General features: G+C 35.9%; 1 protein-coding gene and 1 long non-coding RNA gene across 4 annotated transcripts in view; one reads left to right on the top strand and one right to left on the bottom strand.

Moving 5' to 3' along the window:
- Positions 1 to 20,435, top strand: part of LOC137250263 (uncharacterized) — a 167,510-nt gene that overhangs the window by 30,500 nt on the left and 116,575 nt on the right. The window lies entirely within an intron of this gene.
- Positions 1 to 20,435, bottom strand: part of LOC137250260 (nose resistant to fluoxetine protein 6-like) — a 126,609-nt gene that overhangs the window by 24,325 nt on the left and 81,849 nt on the right. For 2 of the 3 annotated variants that reach the window (XM_067782743.1, XM_067782741.1), the window contains exon 2: positions 1,795 to 2,054. In XM_067782743.1, coding sequence (XP_067638844.1) covers positions 1,795 to 2,054 — 260 coding nt within the window. Of the gene's footprint in view, positions 1 to 1,794; positions 2,055 to 7,039; positions 7,174 to 20,435 lie in introns of those variants that run through there. The other variant, XM_067782742.1, reaches the window with a different exon arrangement.

The following is a 20,435-nucleotide window of genomic DNA, read 5'->3' as shown; positions in this document are numbered from 1 at the left end:
TAATATCCCTTTATGACCGGGAACCCAGCCTAGATGTAAGCTATCGTCCTAATAAAGAATGTGGGTATCTATATTTTTTTCGAAAATAGATAAATATTTACATAGGCGAACTCGTCTTTAAAAGTTGAAAGTAGATACAAGTTATGGAGATTTGAAATTCAGGTTCAAAAATAAGTAGTTAACGTGCTTAGAAATTGGATATCGCACCAATATTTTGAAAGTTTTCAAGACCTGCATCGCCAATGAGATAAAAGAAACTGAATGATACAAGAAGTTGTGACAACAAATACCAGAGCCCGAGAAAACACATTTTTCAAATTCGACTCTGGTACTGATTCTGATTCCGATAATTTAAAGACAGACGATATAATCAATGTACCAATGACTAAAGCCGAACATATAACGCTGTATTTTTTGCTGGATAAAGCGTTGGCTTGAAGCTCCTTAACAGCTATCCAGAGTTAAAAAACGTTTTTATAAAATATAATACACCTCTACCATCATCGGCTGCAGTGGAACCCCACAAACTATCCGACAGTATGTTCGAAAAGAGGAAAGTTTTAAAATGCAACTTAAAATATTATATGACAGTTTTATCGTTACAACAACATGTATAGCCTAAAAGGTCTGGTGTGGTCATACCACTTCGTACCTAAGATGATCGGGATAGTGCCCTAAGGTTCCGAATCTATATCCGAAAAAGGCTTACATAGTTCTGTTTCAAGTAAAAAAAATTGAAATTAAAGAGTGCCACATATAAAAATAATAATTTGGGGGTAATCTTGTGATCTTTTTTTAAATTTGTAAGGTTAGCAAGATTTACATTATATTAGGTGCAACGTGCCAATTCGTAGGGACCTCGCATAGACTGAAATAGTCTATAGTGTTATCAGAAATCAGGCCCTATGTTATAAAATAACTTCGTACTATTGCAAAATACTAGAAGTTTCCTACGACTTGATCTTTTTGGATGTGATAGCTGTCCTACTCCTAAAGTCTGGAATTTGGCACAAAATGTCCTCGATTGTTTCCTCCTCCAACCTGCACTTCCTACGCTATCATTGACGAAGCCTATTATAAAAACATGCAACGCCAGAAGCCAGTGTTTACTTAGAATATCATGAGCTTACAGTCTTCTATTTTGAGTATAGAGAAACTTGGCTACTTTGCAGCCCTGCAGTTCAATGTACACCTTTCCTACTTGGTCCATAATGTGCAACTCTCGTATTTTCTAAACCTCTCTCAATCTGATTGATGTATACGGCACAAGATTCCATTTTTATCTAGGTTATCCGCATTTTAATTTAGCCAGTTTGACTTCTGGAAATTTTTTAGCGATTTTGGACAATAAACACGGACTTTTATTTTGTCAGTTTGTGCAGAAATCATCTACCTTTCCATTAGCATCACAATATGTTTTACATGAAAAGTGCAGCTAGCAGCTTTTACGGCGACGTAGACGATAAGCTCGGCCTTAATTTGTTAGGAGGTCTTAGTATTTGCATTTATATCGAATAACACTGACTTCTTGCAGAATACCGTTAATATTGTTCTCCTGCATTGTCCGATAAGGAAATTCGGCAACACCACATTTTTTGTTATATATCATAGGTTCAGATAAGATCTTTTTCTTAATGAAGACTTATCTTTGGTTAACTGACAAATTGTGGCTATCTTTTTTAACGTTTTTCACAACAAGAATTCATTTATTTATTTGTTTGTCTATCTTTGTATTATGTGGATTTAATACTTTTAATAATAGTTAATTCTAAAAGTAACGGTGTATCCACTTACCAAAGTTATTGGAAATGTTTCATTTAGGAACAGCTTTATGACATAGAATCCCGGTACGAATGGAGGATTCTCGTTGTATACCGTTGTATAGACTTGCGTATGTGCTTTAGCGAACGGTAAACCCGAGCTCTTTGAAGTTTTTGTGTTTAAGTTGCCTTCATTTCCCACACGATAAATTGATTCGCATAACGACAGCGAACCTAACCAATAATTATTTCCATAGAAGAATCCGGATGTATACTGACCGGAGGCATCATCCACTGAAAAAAAAATTTATATTTGTTAACCTTTTGAATTACCCTCTGGGGTAAGGGATACATTTAAAGAAATTTAACGTGTAAATAAACCCAGTAAAAACACAAACTCAGCATATAAAAATTGTTTAAGTAAATATTCTACAATTGTGGCCGTATAGAGTAAGGCAGTTCAGAGTTTTGTGCAGTTGGTATTGGAAACATTGCAATACCAAATATAAGCTATGGATCGTGAACAACTTTTTTAATTTTAAACTCCTTCATTGCCAAGCTAGTTTGCATTGACGGTTGCTCATTTGCTATTCTATGTTGAAAAAAAAAAATGCTACAATTTTTGATTTTGCAAGTGTGTTCTGCAAATTAGTTTCCGTTGATATTTGCGAATTTTCCATTTTGAAATTTGTCGGCATGTTTTGCAAATCGTACCGTTGTTATGTTTCCGAATATGGAAAATATTTTTTTATTTGTCTTGGAGAACGGAATCGTTTAAGTATTCCTATGTTGATTCCGACTGCTAAAACATCAGTCAATAAAATGCAATTAATTAAGAAAAAAATATCTTATTTAACTTTAAATGTAGAAAGTTCTTAGTCTGTTTAAGATATTCTTCCCCGTGGAGTGTGTAAAATTAAGTTTGTATATTTCAGGGACGTGGACTGGATGAAAATTGTGCTCTGTTCGGTTTAGCGGTTTTTGCACTTTTTCTACGGTTCGGAAATAAGTAAAAATGTGCTTGTGCATACTTATGGGCATACTGACTAGACACTGCCTCCTGGCGTCACATGCTTATAAGTTAGGCCTCGTCAGTAACAGCAAGTGCAGGAAGTGTGGGCTGCAAAGAGACACGGTTGAGCACGTTCTGTGTTAGTGTCCTGCGCTCGCCAGGTCAAGGCTCCAGCTTTTAGGGGCAGCAATTAAGCTGAATTCTAGAAAACTGCTAGTATTTGCCAAGAGAACGGAGTTATTCTATAACGTATGTCCTAGCACCTGATTGGAGATCTTCCGTTTGGTCGTCTAACAACTTCTGGTAACACTGTGGACACATTCAGTCTATGTGAGGTCATTATTGACCGACCAGTTCAACCTACTTATGTTTCACTTTTATTCAGTAATAATCACAAAATTGGCCACGTGTCACGGACTTCAGCAGCTTGCTCTTCCTACTGAGCTATAAAATCTGTGTTAGAAAACATTTCATAAAACCTCATACGAAAAGCAAAATTTTTCAAAAATTAATCTGTGACTTGCAGCACTTTTCACAAATAAAATTTTTTATTTTAAAATTTCTTTTTTTATATTTTTGAAACTTTTTGGCTTAGTTTAAAACCCAGAAGTGGCTACAAGTTTTAATATTTGTTTTTTTTTAAATTTTTTTGGTTTTGTTTCAAAAAGTGCTTAAACCGCTGAAAGGTTTAAAATTTAGACTTGGGGTTTTAACCGTGTACTTATCCATATACATATATCATCTTCCAAAAGAGGTTATAAAATAGCTGCTGTCCTAAACACAATGTCTTGTGTTCGATCTTGGGCATTCAATTTGTTGTGGAGAGCAGGTAGGGTTCTTAAAAATATTCGAATAATTCGATTAATAGACTATTCCTATTCGTATTAGCTAATCGAATTCTGGAAATCGAATATGACAGCATTCGAATAATTCGAATATTCGATTAACCGAATATCAAGAGCTCTAAGAGCAGGGCCCCGAGCTTTAACATTTTTTTTTGGTACTTTTTGTACTTTGCCGTACTATAATGTACACAGTTAGAAATCTGAGCCTGAACTTCAAGCTCTTCATCGGTTTACGCACTCGTTTTAACTGTGTAGTATATTTCCACTTTTATATAAGTAAAAGTTCGTGGCATTTCTTTGAAATGTATCCTTAATATCCATACATATACATATGTATGTGAGAGCACACATCTAGGTATATAATGATCGGTTGCGCTGGAACTTAGACTTCCTTATTCATTATATTGTATAAATTAGATTTGGAAACATGCTTATTACAAATATATATTTAACTAAATACGTCGACGTCAATAGCGAAATTGATACAGCAGCCAAGGCATTTCCCTCAGTGTACGATGAAGACATCACCAACAGAAGCAATTTCCTATTAGCTGTGCTTTTAACTTTATAATGATCATTAAAAATAAATGCAATGTATATTTTTGTATGTATGTATGTATATACTTTTATATGTAAAACAATTGTACCGTGAAAATGCATGGCGTGCAATTGACTAAAGCATGTTTGCTTTATAACTTTTTATGTTCAAACGATTATATAATATAAAAATACGATTTTCTCATTACATCTTTTTCATTTTCATGCATATACTATGTTCATATATATTTTTCTTTTATAGTATGATTTTATTTTGACTCCTTTTCACTTTTTTCCATTCGCTGATTTTTTGAGGTCACCATAGCTTGTAATACCAGTTTCAAAGTTAACTGCTTCCAGCTGTGTAACCGTGTTATGTTGGCAGTTTTTTCCTTTTTGTATTTTTTAATTTTTGCCTTTTACGGACAATTCGAAAAGTCTATGGCTTAGTTTTTCGCAATAGTTTATTTGAAAAATCACTTCCAAGTCGTGTGGTGTCATGGTTTACAAGTTTTCCGGACCGGATTGGACTGTCTTTTTTCGTATTTCATACTTCGATCGCCGTTAAGTAACGATGTACATTAATTTCCTTGTTCAGACCTTGGCCAAGGAATTGAGCTACTAGCAGACCACGGTCGGAAAATTAATCGAGGCAATATATTGCATTTTGAATTTGTTAAAAATATTATATGTAAATCTGTATGTATATATACGCATGCAATGGCGAATCAAAAGTTTCCGGTTAACGTTGCATGGTTTTTTTTCGAGTTTTTCGATTTCTCAATAACATGGAAGCTGTCGACTAAGAGCCATGACCATGAACTAATGCTGTGGTTACAGCATTGAGGTGAGGCTGACTGCAAATATACATATGTACGACAGTTGCATGCAATAGAATTTCTGATGTAATTAAGTGAAGTTTATTATGAATGCATTGTTCAACGCATTGTTCGTTGCTAAGAATGTAAGTTTAGAAAAGTTCTTAAAATGTATATTGGCTAAATACAACGAAAGCGAAAAGATAGCAAGTTCGGTGCTTAATTGAGCTCTTTCAAATGAATTATGTGGAATAACAAGTTCGTTGCTTTATTGAAGTCTTTCGATTGCAAAATGCGGATTTAAGCAACAATAATAATAATCCATGTTGCATGATGACATTTAAATATTTCTGACCAAATACGAAGCATTTGATTGCAATATTTACGTTTTTATGGCTAATCAAGAGGAGATGGTCGCTCTGATAAATGATGAATCGGTTAATGACACATGGGAGCCATAGTCGTAAGCAATAATGTTAATGGAATTAAAGTCAATTAAAATTAATTCGCAAGCCGATAGGTAATTAATGTCAATTGAATTTAAACTGTTTTGGGACCCCGCTAAGCACTTAAAACGTGGTTGTTGGTAGAATATCAGTCAAATGTAGTTAAATACCATTGAGTTACTACAAACTTTGTTAAGGTTAGACTTTTTGATTCTTATTATCTTCACTCAGCCTATATAATTTGGCAAAGATAGTGTATCTGCCAAATTTCAATGTAATATCTTTAACAGCTTTTGATTTAGAGCTTGTTGAACTTCCAAATTTTCTTTTTCTGGGTGGAGCCACGCCCATATTCCAACATGTTTTGGAATTTATGTTTTGCGTTATAAAAACAATCCACCTAGAAAATTTCATTAGATTAATGGTATTCGCTTTTAAATTATCTAATTTTTTTCATTTTTCTAAGTTCTGGATATCGAAAAAGTGGGCGTGGTATCGTCCGATTTCGCTCATTTTCAACACCAATGTATTCTAGGTCTGGATAAGCCCGTAATACCGAATTTAGTGAAGATATCTCAATATTTATTCAAGTTATCGTGTAAACGGACGAACGGACGGACATGTCGTAATCAAATGATTTCTCGATACTGATGATTTCGATATATGGAAGTGTATATCTATCTCGATTCCCTTATAGCTGTACAACCAACCGTTATCCAATCAAAGTTGTAATACCTTGTGTACAAGTACATAGGGCCAGAAATGTGTTTTGATTTGTTCAATTCTCTTTTTATCCATATATGCAATACTTCTTTGCATTTTGCTAGTAAAATATGCTAGCAAAAAAAGATAGCCTAACAAATTTTTGTGCTTAAAAAACTCGAGTTAGTAAACAAATACACACGAAGTGCTTGCTGTCACCCAAGAAAGAATTGGCGTACTCGCGCCTTGGCAGCCACGTCACTGGTGATAAATACAAACTCGAGTTCGTTTATTTGGGAACATGCCTTAACAGCAGCCTGCTTTGAAATCAAACGGAGACTTATTCTTGCCAACAAGTGCTACTTTGTGTTGTGCAGGCAAACAAATTAAGATGGTCTTGGAGTGTTCGAGAGAGATGCCGACGAGTATTGAAAGAGGTACAATGATGGACTGTATGAGTTTTACGCTTCGTTGGCTAGGACATATTATGCGAATGGACCAAGACGGGGTCGTCAGAGGATGGGAGAGACCTCCACTGAGCTGGGATAGCCATTTTTGAATTTATGCCCTTATTTTGGAATATCTCTAAATATGGATGGTGTATTGGCAAATCTAACTAAAAAGTGGGATTTATTCATTAAATAATTGGCGCTTAACCGCCTAAGCGACTTTGGCCGTTGATTAACAAGTCAAATTATCCCTGTTTTGCGGTATCTAATGCCAATTGGAAGCACCAATGGAGGTGAAAACTTCCTCCATCTACCTCTCCTAACTTAGTGGGAATCCTCCCTTCTAAAATTCTATCTTCACTGGAGCCTCTACGTCCGTTTGCAAACATAACCTTACCAGCTAAGTCTTTGGGCCTTTATTTTCTGCATATCTGGTTAAAGCTCATACAGCTCATCATTACACCTCTTACCAGCGAGTATGGTCGGCATTATGGACAGTATCATAAATCTTCTGGAGAACTTCTCTCGGCACTTCAATTGTCTAATCAATCCAAAGTAGCACTTGTTGGCAAAAGTTACTCTAAATTCTCAAAACTCCGGTACCCAAATAGACCTTCATAGTCTCGACGTGGTTACCAAGGCGCGAATGCATGACAGAAAGTCGGGATCAGCACCTGGAAATATATATAAGTACATGGGTCTAGTTAAATGGATACACCAATTTTTTTGTGCCACGGTGTAATTGGGTGTTTTATCGGACAATTAATTAGGAAGACCGGTTTGAAATATACAAAGGAATTTTTTGTCGGCACGGTCCTTACTTTTATATATTCTTGAATATTTATATCTACTCTCAATTATATTTAGTAGTATAGCTCGAGGTCGAAAAATCTAGCAATCCAATAAGATTTCTAGATATAGGACATATACATTTATCTTTATCGGTTTAACATATAGATGGACTCTATAGGCTACTTTTAAGAACACTGATCTAAGAATTTGAACTTACATCAGGCACACCCTGGGCCACAGCTCTGCCACTGACCTAAGTTAAATTAAACAATCAATAACTTAAGTATATAAGTACGTAAGCGAAACTGTTAAGCTTATCCAAACTTCTAATATCAACAAATGCAGGTCAGGTTTATTTGCACTTGACCTTTAAAAGCGCAAAAGCGTCTGCCCACTCAAACGCTTGACACATAACAGCAGTTCAAGAGAAATTTAACAATAAAACTTAAATATCAAAACAGAAACAAAAATTACATAAATGTATTTACTTTTATTACATACATGAATATGCATAAGAATACGGGAATGTACATACATATGTACATATGTATGTGCTTGTTAGTGGCAGCTCGAGTAAAGGCTTTTGGCGGTTATGGAAAGTTGGCGCAACGGCTGTTCAATGTTGGTCTTCAACGTACATCAAATATACATACTTACATTTGTTGAAACATGATTGCATACGTTGGTATGTATGTATGTATGTTTTTTCAACACTCCAAAGTATGAGAAATATTAGCCGTTTATTTTGAAAGTGGCATAAGTCATTTCCAACTCATGGTCTTAAATGCATTGTTATTTTTGAACGAATTAATATATAGATGGTTCTACAATTATAAAATAATAATAAGAATTGCATCTTTTGGATATTGGACTCTAAAAAACTGGAGGCGAGGAGAGATACAAACAAATTACCACTGAAACTAAACGACATGAAATGACTTATGCCACTTTCAAAATAAACGGCTCATATAATCGTGTATAGCGCTGTGATCACTGGACGAGATTCGGCACAAGGTCGACTGGGCAAACCAATTTGAAATGGTATTAGTGTTATGATCATTACACGCGTAAATAACTTTGTTTTTGTTGTTATTGTCACAGTGTTATTTGCAGTTGCCAAAGCATGTTTAAACGTCAATTCAAACGCACCAAATTTTTGTTTGAGTTCAATTGCGAGACGCTTTTGCTGCATTTGATGCTGTCGGTGATGATTACCTACCACTTCAGCGGTTGTAATTAAATTAATGGTTACGTATTTATGTTTAAACATACATACATACATACTACGTCGATATCTGCGTGTGCATTTTTACAAATTCTTTTTCATGTACTAGTAAAGCTATCTAAGACTTAAATGTTAACAAGTTTTATTAATCAAAAGTGGGTTGGGTTTTTTTTATAATATCACAAATTTATGCATATACAAATTTACAAACAGCTGATAGCATGAGTAACATTGATTAAGCAAGCCTCCCATATCAGCTATCCAATCAATCAACAAGGTTAACTATTCGTATTTCGTGCCAAAAACGTATCGGAGGCTCTGAAGTTCAAATTATGACTAAGCTATCCAGTTTTAAAATCGTTATGCAAATTAATAAGGAGTTGGGGGAAATATATGGTATCATAATTAAAGATGTATTTTACTAAAACGAAAAAATAGAACGAGAAATTGAAGCATAAAAAAGAAAAATTTAAGGAAGTTGAGTGACGATGGTGCTGTTTATGAAAACTATAAGACGAAGGAGATAGAGGGCATGAATCCAAAAGAATTAGAACGAAATAGAAGCATGGAAGGACCCGTAAAACTCAAGGGGTATGCGGATAACGTTTCAGTCATTATAAGCCTGCCAAGCAGTGAAGAAAGCCTTAACTTAACTTAACTGAACGCATGTGAAAGAACGCTGCGATGTACATGGGTCTTACCGCACTTCCTCGCTCACTGGGTATTTACAGCAATTGTTAAGCCTATTCTGCAATAGGAAGTCTTTGCGACTCAAAAGAACGGATAGTAAGAAAAAAAGGCGTGAATGAAGAATATCAGGAATCGGTATAACGAGAGCATTGCAAACAACCCCGACATCAACTACACTGTATGCACATTCCATCTGTATACCTCGAGCTCAAGCGTTAACAAATGAAACTAGGCTTATTGCTTCAGTGAAGCTTAAATCACATGAATACTGGCATAGTTATATAGTTCCAACTAACACTGGGCGTATACATTACCTGATTCCGGGCATTTCAAATCGATGGGGATCTTAGAGTAGCAATAGAGGTGGAAGGATAGCGCAAATGTGCGTCAATGGTGGAAGGTAAGATACACGTTTGTACGCATGGCTTTAAACTGATAGAAGGGGTGAATTTGCAAAATCATTGTTGCGCCCAAGTGGTACCTGTTACCCAAGCAACAGAGATACTGGAAGGGAACTGCCAAAACTGTAGCCGCGTCAACTTTGGATGGTGCTGTGAGCTCATAACGGGCGCTATTACAAGGCACCGCCCTTTGGCGCACACCAATTATTTTTATTTCGATGACGTTTTGTACCTTCGTCGCGCAGGCAATTAGAATAAATGTAATTGTAAAATTATTTGGAAGAGAGTTACTGGAAAATTAAGAGACTACTATCTCACGATTTTGTGAATATTTTAAAGGATTTTCGGCAATAGTTTTAGGTCTTCTTAGATATTCGTTGATTATATTTTCAAAATGTTGACTGCGACTTTAAGGGATCTGTAAGGGATATATTCAGAATCATTTGTTACTGTTTGATATTAGTTTAGAACCTGTTTTGAACGACTTTGCTACCATTTCCTTATGATGTAGGCACTACTTCGGGTTCAGCTCTGATATCTGATAGGTCATCTCATATTTGAGACTTCTCTGAACCAATTCGGTATGGTTTTTGGACAATTTCGGTTACAGCTGATATTAAGGAGTTATCGGTTGGCTATCGGCTTTCTATCGAAGTGTTATCGGTTCGAAAACAGCTCTTAGTAACGAGGTATCGGCCTATTATTGAAAGGATATCGATTTGTTATCGATGAGTTTCTAGGGTGGTATCGTAGTATTAACGGTTAGTTATCGATAATAACCGCTATACGTTTATTATGCATGTGCTATTGATTTATTATCGATGAGTTTTTGGCTTGTAATAGATTTGTTTCTATGTCAAATTATATTTCATGGCTGAACCAGGTATGCGGGCCTGTGTTTGTCTGTTTTTGCTTATGAAACACTTGAAATGCGTTAACCAATTTTTGTTTTTGGATACTTTGTCCATTCCCAAATAGATAAGCAATATGTATGTTTATTAGGGTGTGCCAAAAACAATTGCGATATCGATGAAGAATTTTTTTTGTTAAAATTAATATCAGGATCGTTGTCTGCATCACGTTCTGAAGAAAAAACGTATCTAGCCAAATTTTCATCGCCGATATTGAAGTTTCTACGGATGTTCAGATAAGAGCAAAAATGGTAATTTGTGAGTCTGCAACATTGTTGTTTGTGATGACACGAAACATGTACAGACATATGTACAAATACATGTACGTGACTTATCTGTGAGCCGTCAGACCAACTATAAAATTGCTATTTCACTTTTTATAATTAATCTTTTTGCTTACCCTAACGTATATGTTTTACGACTTTTGCCCTAGCGAGATATTTAAGGTCGTTTAATCAAATTTTCTGAAGAAATCACTGATGCTTTTATTTTTGTGTCAGTTTATACGTACATAAGTATGTCTATTCCGATGGAATAGAATCGAAATTTAAGTTTACCTTTGAAACCTCATACCCATTGATTGTACGAGCACTGATAGCTTCGGATATCTTACCGAAAAAGAACATGGCGATTAAATAACGTTCATGCATTTGTTTAATCACAAAATATGTCTCCCTTTAAGAGATACTTTTTCTTTCGATGAAAAATAAAAACACTTGTGTCATGAAAGATGAAGTAACTGTTATTTACGGCTTTATACATACATACATATTTATACTATATCGAATTAATGCTGCACACACGTGTATGTACATATTAGGGCTGCAACAGAGCGTCGATGCCGGTCCGATATGTTGGAACTTCTGACTGATTTAGACTTCCGATTTCGGTTGCGATTGATTGGAATCGGACTAACAACCGAAGTCGAACGATAAAACCGTTAAGGAAAAAGATATATGTAGCTCCTGGTTGGCGTTGTCTTTGGTGTGTCAGTAAGAAGAAATTTTGTTTTCATTTCACTTAGTAAATATGAGAACGTCTTCAGCTTATTATACTCAGCTGAGCAGAGCTCACAGAGTATATTAACTTTGTTCGCATAACGGTTATCCGTAACGGCATAAACTAATTGAGATGGATATAGACTTCTATATATCAAAATGATCTGGGCGAAAAAAGAAATTCATTTAGCCATGTCCGTATGTCTGTACGTAAACACGATAACTTGAGTAAATTTTGAGGTATCTTGATGAAATTTGGTATGTGGGTTCCTGGGCGCTCATCTCAGATCGCTATTTAAAATGAACGAAATCGGACCACAACCACGCCCACTTTTCCGATATCGAAAATTTCGAAAAAGTGCGATAATTCATTACCAAAGGCGGATAAAGCGATGAAACTTTGTAGACGCATTGACCTTATGACGCAAAATAGAAAATTAGTAAAATTTTGGACCATGAGCGTGGCACCGCCCACTTTTAAAAGAAGGTAATTTAAAATTTTTGCAAGCTGTATTTTCGCAGTCGTTGAAGATATCATGATGAAATTTGGCAGGCACGTTACTCCTATTACTATATGTGTGCTAAATAAAAATAGCAAAATTGGATGACGAACACGCCCACTTAAAAAAAAAAATTTTTTTAAGTCAAATTTAAACAAAAAATTTAATATCTTTACAGTATATAAGTAAATTATGTCAACATTCAACTCCAGTAATTATATGGTGCAACGAATACAAAAATAAAAAAAAATTTCAAAATGGGCGTGGCTCCGCCCTTTTTCATTTAATTCGTCTAGAATACTTTTAAGGCCATAATTCGAACAAAAATATAACAATCCTTGTGAAATTCGGTAAGGGCATAGACTCTATGACGATAACTGTTTTCTGCGAAAATGGGCGAAATCGGTTGAAGTCACGCCCAGTGTTTATACACAGTCGACCGTCTGTCCTTCCGCTCGGCCGTTAACACGATAACTTGAACAAAAATCGATATATCTTTACTAAACTTAGTTCACGTACTTATAAAAAATGGCCGAAATCCGACTATGACCACGCCCACTTTTTCGATATCGAAAATTACGAAAAATGAAAAAAATGCCATAATTCTATACCAAATATGAAAAAAGAGATTAAACATGGTAATTGTACTGGTTTGTTGACGCAAAATATAACTTTAGAAAAAACTTTGTAAAATGGGTGTGACACCTACCATATTGAGTAGAAGAAAATGAAAAAGTCCTGCAGGGCGAAATCAAAAGCCCTTGGAATCTTGGCAGGAATACTGTTCGTGGTATGACATATAAATAAATTAGCGGTACTCGAAAGATGATGTTCTAGGTAACCCTGGTCCACATTTTGGTCTATATCTCGAAAACGCCTTCACATATACAACTTGTTGCGGTCTGCTGTTATGGTCTACGGTTACGGTCCACTTGGGAGCGTTTTCGTGCGAACACACCTAGTGACTAGTGATGGGACCAAAAAGTTGCGATGCAAAAGTATCGAAACAAGAAAGAAAAGATCTGCGATCACTAGCAGGAAGATAACCACGTTTTGCCGGCCGAGAAAGGAGAAGAACAAAAAGGAAATTAAAACGAGAAGAGAAAAATTTTTTCGCCGAGATTATAACTGCGCGGCGATTTTGAGCAGAAAAAGGAAGAAAGGAAAGAAAAAAAAGAAAAAAGGAATTAAGGGGACGGCACGCGTGGTCAAAAGGCGGTTTTTTTTCGATTCGGCTGCCGTAGGAGTTGGATGTCACACTGAAAGGTAAAAAGGTGATTGTGAACAAAGTGAAAGTGGTGTGGGGGAAAAAAAAGTCCATGGTTAATGCGCTGTGGCTGCTATTTGAGGAAAAGTACATTTATACGTCACCCAGATGTACTTATGGTATGTAACCACAGTCCAAAAAGTGATAATTCGTGGGGGCTGATGGGGCAGTGTTAGATCTGTACATATAAGATCTCGATACCGATTTTGTACCACCGACGATGGGATTTGGCGTATCCCCACAAATAGATATCTGATGTTCGTCACGGAACCGTTGCACTTCTTCGGCTGAACGATTTGCAACAATTGGGGGTTCTTGGTAAAAATTTTTCTCAACAGGCTCAACAGTTGAAAAATCAACAGAGTTAAGCGTTATGTCTTGCGTGCCACCATTACGAGGAGCACCGCCACCATACCCGCCTGCATTTCCACCGCTGTAGCTATTGCCACCTCCACCATAGCTATCTCCACCTCCATAGCCACCACAACCGCAATCCCATCGGCAGCGCGAACCGAGCGCGTAGTGTCCACCAGGCCGCTTCATATAGGCCCACCGACCTAAGCCAGGCATAACAAACGCCGGCCACCACAACCGCAATCCCATCGGCAGCGCCAACCAAGCGCGTAACATCCACCAGGCCGCTTCATATAGGCCCACCGACCTAAGCCAGGCATAACAAACGGCGGCCACCACAACCGCAATCCCATCGGCAGCGCCAACCAAGCGCGTATCATCCACTAGGCCGCTTCATATAGGCCCACCGACCTAAGCCCGGCATAACAAACGCCGGCCACCAACCACCAACCACCGGCAAGAATAGCCACTACGGCACAGCGGGGAGTCTGTTCCAATTATACTTAAAGACATTTTTGAAAAACGAGAAAATTTGGTGATAAAAGATAAAGCAAATTTCATACATACATTTACGCTTGCATATGCCATAAGCATAACGTTTTAAAATACTTTAATTTCGGTTCACTAGCATTATGAATGCGCTGCTTTAGACGTTTAAATTATAGAAAGTAGTATACTCACAAGATTAAAGCAAATTCCACACATACAATTACCTTTGCATATCCCATAAGCATAAACATTTAAATAAATACTGTAACGAATGTTAGCAGGACTGAGCGATGCTATCGTCTCTAAGCCGATGCTAAGCAGTGACGTGAATGCACATCAATAATTCAATCATTATGTATCTACATAAACGAAACAATAACTGCGTCTACATATATGTACCATGTACGTATACGAGCAGCGGAGAGTCAATGCACAAAGGCATGCATATATCTGAGATATTCCTATAAGTATGCAATGAGAAAAACTATAAAATTGTTCAATTGTAGTTACAGCTGAGAAGTTTGAGAGCTACTGGACTAGTAGATTCTGGAAGCGCCTAGAAGATGCGAAGGTCGAAATCAAAGAGTATAAAAGGCGACAATTATAGAGGCGCTGGAATTCAGTTTGATTTGAGTTGTCAAGCAGTTTCGATATCTAGCGAGCAATAGCAGCATTATTTTGAAAGAGTTTTATTTGAGCTATTCGTTGCAAAGTATAAGTGTATTGTGAAGTACTTCTATAAAGGCCATTTTTCCATTATTCAATATTGGAGTTATTTATTCAACAGTTTAGTGATACGAACTTAGCAAAAGGGCAAATAAGAGGATTTGAAGTAAAATTCGTTACAATACATTAAATTCAGTTCACTAGCATTATGAATGCGCTGCTTTAAACGAAGCGCCTTGAGACTGCCCTACGCCCATTGATTTGTGTATTGATTAATTGAACGATATGAATACATAGTATAGAATGCTAAGTTTATAAATGATTTGACATATATTTACCTTATTTTGACTATTCTATTCCGGTGATTCAAATGTCACTCAGGAACGTAGCAGGACGAATCTTGCGTACCACGTTCAATGAGTCCCAGGTGAACGTATAAGACTATAAAAAAAAAAATTAACTTAAATTGATCCATAAATGCCAAAAGCATGGATAAGTACGCTCTCTTGTTTAATTGGGGTTAGAAGTATAACCAAGAAATTGAAGAAAACGAGAAAAAGGGAGGAACATTTTTCGAAATTTTCCTTCACTTCTTAAAGTCCGGGTCTTTTGGATATACGCTCACTTAGAACTCACAAATACATATAACGACACGCTCGTAACGAGAAAGCGTCCTTTACGTTGTATAAGGAAATGAGTCACCTTCGACTCATGAACTCATTCCAATACAATATTATGAGTCACATATGATTCACCGAACGGGGAAGTTGGAATAAACTTCCATGAATACTTTTTTTTGACTTCTAGTTTTCCTTCAACTAACCCGAAGTAAACTAAATTAAGATAAAATAAAATAAGTTGAGATAAACTAAAATAATTAACACGAAAATAAAACCGGGGAAAAAATATATCAAATTTGTTCAATGCCAAGTAACTTTGAATTTCAAAACATTCCAAAACGTGTGAAATATATTAAAAGGATTCCGCACGGATACTAAATTTCCGAATGGGTTTAATGATAAAATTTTTAAGTTTATTGTATGCACCTATAAGTTGAAAAATAGATAGAGAGAGATAATTTTAGTTCTGCAGTTCATCAAAAAAACGTGGAAGTACCAGCAAAAATTGTTAACAAATTTTAAAAGTTATTTAATTTCTTCTATTTACCTATATAAATTCTAAATTATTACATAAGGAAAGCTATGTAAAAGAAAATGTCCACAACGATTTCGAAAAAAAATTGAAAACTTGAGAACTGCTTTAGAAACTTGAACATTTTGGAATTTTCAATAGATTTCTGTCTATACCGTTTTACACGGATAAATAAAGCCCAATAACGTTACGGGGAATTAGAAGCAAAATTTTGGAATTTCTTTCGAAGTTATTTTTTTAAAGTTATTTTTAAAAGCTTTCAGTATACCGTTAATTAAACTAGTTGTTAAAATTAGCGAAATAAGAAAAAAAAGGAAAAGTTCGTTGGTCTTAACCTCAGAGGTTTATCTAGTATGTATTAAATATAAATATAGTCTAAGTTTCACAGGAATGAATTGTCAATAAAATTGTAATTAGAATGGGAATGCTGGCGTCCACATTTATTTAGAAGGCACTAGGTAGGGTTTCCAGGGAAGGGGCCACCGAAATACAGGTGCAACGGTGGCCATGGTATATGAGGGTGGGACAATGCACCGGGCGTCGCAACAAAACCCTCGGCGCCCCCAAGATATATTCGGCCCTTTTATTTATATTTTTATTTTTCAGCCGTTTTTTTTTTTTGAGTTTCATTTTCAGCGTTAGGAACCGGCCGTGTCCGGTTCGGTAATTTTTTTTGCGGTTATTTTTTTGAATTTAGATTTTGAATGTTTACGGTCTGTCCGTGACATCCGGTTCGGCCGGATGTTGTTTTAGTTTGCATTTATAAGCGTTTTGAGGCGGTCTCTGCGCTTCTGTCGGTTTTTTTTTGAATTTGACAGCTGCTAGTTTGATAGGCATGATATGACTTTTTTTCTGTTTATGGCGCAGGAACAGTAAGGTTGGCAAGGACCCGCCCCAGCCGACAATGACTAGCCACTGTGCACCACCACATCATGCCGACCGCCTTCCTTACTGCTTCCACCGAATATGCGAAACCATAACAAACTAAGGGCTACTCCCTTTTAAAACCCTCATTAATGCTTTTAATTTGATACCCATATCGTACAACACACATTCTAGAGTCACCCCTGGCCCACTTTTATGGCGATATCCTGAAATTGCGTCCACCTATAGAACTATGGCGCACTCCCTGTTAAAATACTGTTTAGTACCTTCCATTTAAAACCCATTTCATACAAACACATTCCAGGGTTACCCTAGGTTCATTTTGCTAAATGGTGATTTATCCTTATTTTGTATCGAAAGCTCTCAGCTGAGTATGTAATGTTCGGTTACACCCGAATTTAGCCTTCATTACTTGTTTTTTACTACTTTTTTCCACTAAAAGGAAAGAAGCATCAATTGAAGCTAGGACTAAAATATAAAAGAAATCATATCGTATTTATAAATATGCTACCCACAGTCCCTTCTAAACTGGTCAGCTGAATTTACCAACTGGTAAAGTCTTGATAAATTAGCACGTTGTAATTTTTCTTTTTTTGGTTTGCTAGGAATTGAATACCACTTTCGAACTAATCAAACAACATAAAAACTTACCTCTACACAAAAACACACATTATCATTAAGTGTGTAAACTAAAACCAAAACTGGAAAAATATGTAAATAGTTTCAGATTGTCAATAGTAATATGGTGGCATATAAAAGCGTGCTCACATATTAGATTTGATAATCTGATAAATTTTTATTTTGTTATTATTAGAAGCGAACTGTGAGTACCCTAATTTTATTTGTGTTATTTTATTCATCCTCCTCTTTAAACTAAATATGCGTACCTTCTACCCTGCTAACACATCCGAATCCGGTTCCGACATAACAAATTTTTAATTTCCGATTCCGGTTCGGGTAAACTCACTTCCATTACAGCCCTAATATACGTGACTCAAAGATGTTGCCATTTTGATAAATCAATTTGACCTCTTTTAAATTTGGCTTATTGTTGTATTTATTTGTATAGTACATATTTTGATTTGTACGTGCTGTTATATGAAAATACCAACAAATAAAAGAAGACTTATAAATATAATCGAATCAAGGTAACATTTCATCACATTTAGCGTAAAGATTTTAAACATTTTTATTACTTCTGGTAATTATTTAATTTTTACACCGTCTTAGCATCAAGCAGGTCATATCTTAAATCATATACTCCCAAGTTCGTTTCGAGGTTTATATCTTGTATCCAGTGGTATAGTCGAGGGGAGGCGGCGACGCCTTGGGGATTAAACCTCCACCGGCTTTAAGGTTTTTTCAATAACTACAGATAAAAAATACAAGGCACGGCATACCTCCGAGAAGATTTAGGCTAAGCTTCTTTTCCAATTTGCTTAGTCCATCGTCAGGAGGCGACCCCGCTTAGAATTTTTAATTTTTTTGTAATTTTTGCAGAGGTCTCAAAATAAAATTAAGTAACCAACTGAAGTATTCTTATTTTCTCCAGTATCATACGATATTTGTTTATATTGTTTATTTTCTATTTCCTTGCTTCAGATTTTAAAATAAATTGTGTAAAGCCGCTCCTCGTTTCTCCCCGGCTAACACTGTTTTAGCGGGGACAAGGGGGGCATATTGCACCGGGCGCTACTCACAGGGGTGTGCCAAATGGTCCGCAAAGCAGAACTTCCTGGATAATTTGTATTTTTATTATAACTGATTTCTGAAAAATATTGATTTCTAGAAAAAAATTTCTATACAAAAAAATTATTGCATATATCCGGAACACAGGTAGTGGAATAATTGAAAGTATATATCTTTTGTCCTCACATTCAACGTTATGATGAGAATTATTAAAAAATGCTTTAACAAAAACTGTCAAACGTGAATTTGAAACACCATGGAGCGCCAAAATACAAGCAGTTAGCGTTTTCGTCGATGGGCTAAAGAATGTATCAGAACACTTAGAACAATTAGCAGAGGACACCAGAAGCGAAGCTACAGTTCTGTTGCAAAATATACTAAACTTTAGTTTAATAACATTAATTCATTTCTGGTATGAAATCTTAAGGAGGATTGATCGTGTGTAGCTCAGATTACAAGATCCGGGGATGAGTTTTAGAGACGCGTATCATGATCTTAAACTGAACTATCCGAAATTCGAAATACTCTCTGCGAAGAAGCAATAGAAAAAGCGAAGTCTCTTTGTGAAAAATGGGATATTGATATAGTAAAACGTGTAAGAAGGTGCCGCAAAATGCCCGGAAAATACGATAGAGATGTTGGTCTTTCCGCAGAATGTGAAATTTCTGGCGTTATGAAAAGCGTTCTCGATCGTCTCCAACAAGAAATACGTACAAGATTTACAAGACTAAATGACTTTAATATTAAATTTAGATTTCTCTTAGACGTTGGAAATTTGTTAAACAAGGATTATAACGACTTAAAAAGAAATTGTAAGAACTTGGGTGAATGTTGTACTACAGATTTCGATGGAACAGAACTTTTTATCGAAATATGTGACTGCAAAATATTATTTCGCAGTAGAAAAGAAATTGAATCTAAAACTCCGTCAGAACTTACTTACTTTTATAATCTCGTATGGAGAAGATGTTTTTCCAAACTTGACTAGTATCAATTGCTAGCTGCGAACGTTCATTCAGAAAATTAAAACTGATCTTGAAATATTTACGATCAACGATGGGGCCAGGTCGTCTAAGTGGGAATGGGGCGCCAAAAAGTATTTTCCCCGGGCGCAAGAAAACCTCACTACGCCACTGGTTTAGAAAGTGCTTTGCTTTACGCCTCAGCCCCCTGTGCCATTTATGGTTACCCACCTAATTGTATATACTTACATAAAGTTACGCATTTATAACTACTTGTATGACTGAGTAAATGACGTGTTATTTGCAGGGCTTTTCAAGCCAATAATAAAAACTTTTCTAAAAATTTGCCAATCACTTTTTTACAGTTTTATGATTTTGTGCTTTTAAAAATGTTTGTTCCAACAAACACTCAGCAACATTACTAAAAGGATTTCTTGCCATTTTAGTTATTAAGATCTTTTTATTTTGCATTTTACAAGGTTCTGCGAAATTTGCTAAAACTAGAAAAACTTAAGCCAAAATGTAAAAGCATTTACTTACTAAGCATGCAGTTTTATAGTTCATTAAATATTTTCATACAGATCGGGAGATGAGGAAAGGTGGAAAGCTAAAGCTTGCAATTGATGACTGCGGGTTCTGCCAGAAGGTTTTCTGTTAAGTTTATTTGTATAAGGGGTAATAATATGATTATAAGGTTGAACTGGCCGATCAATAAAGATCTCACATAGACTGAATATGTCGTCCAGGACACTCTTCGAAGGATACTGGTTAAGATTATTGCTTTTATCTCCGCCTGATTGTCGATATATATATTGACACTATTGTAATTTAAGCATGCTTCCTCCATAATTTCTTCACGGCTAGAATGTACACTGAAAGGAACTG

The sequence above is a fragment of the Eurosta solidaginis genome, chromosome 4 (genome assembly GCF_040869045.1).
Source record: "Eurosta solidaginis isolate ZX-2024a chromosome 4, ASM4086904v1, whole genome shotgun sequence".
Taxonomy (NCBI): domain Eukaryota; kingdom Metazoa; phylum Arthropoda; class Insecta; order Diptera; family Tephritidae; genus Eurosta; species Eurosta solidaginis.
Note: the sequence above shows the minus strand (reverse complement) of the source record. Positions and strands in the feature narration are given on the sequence as shown.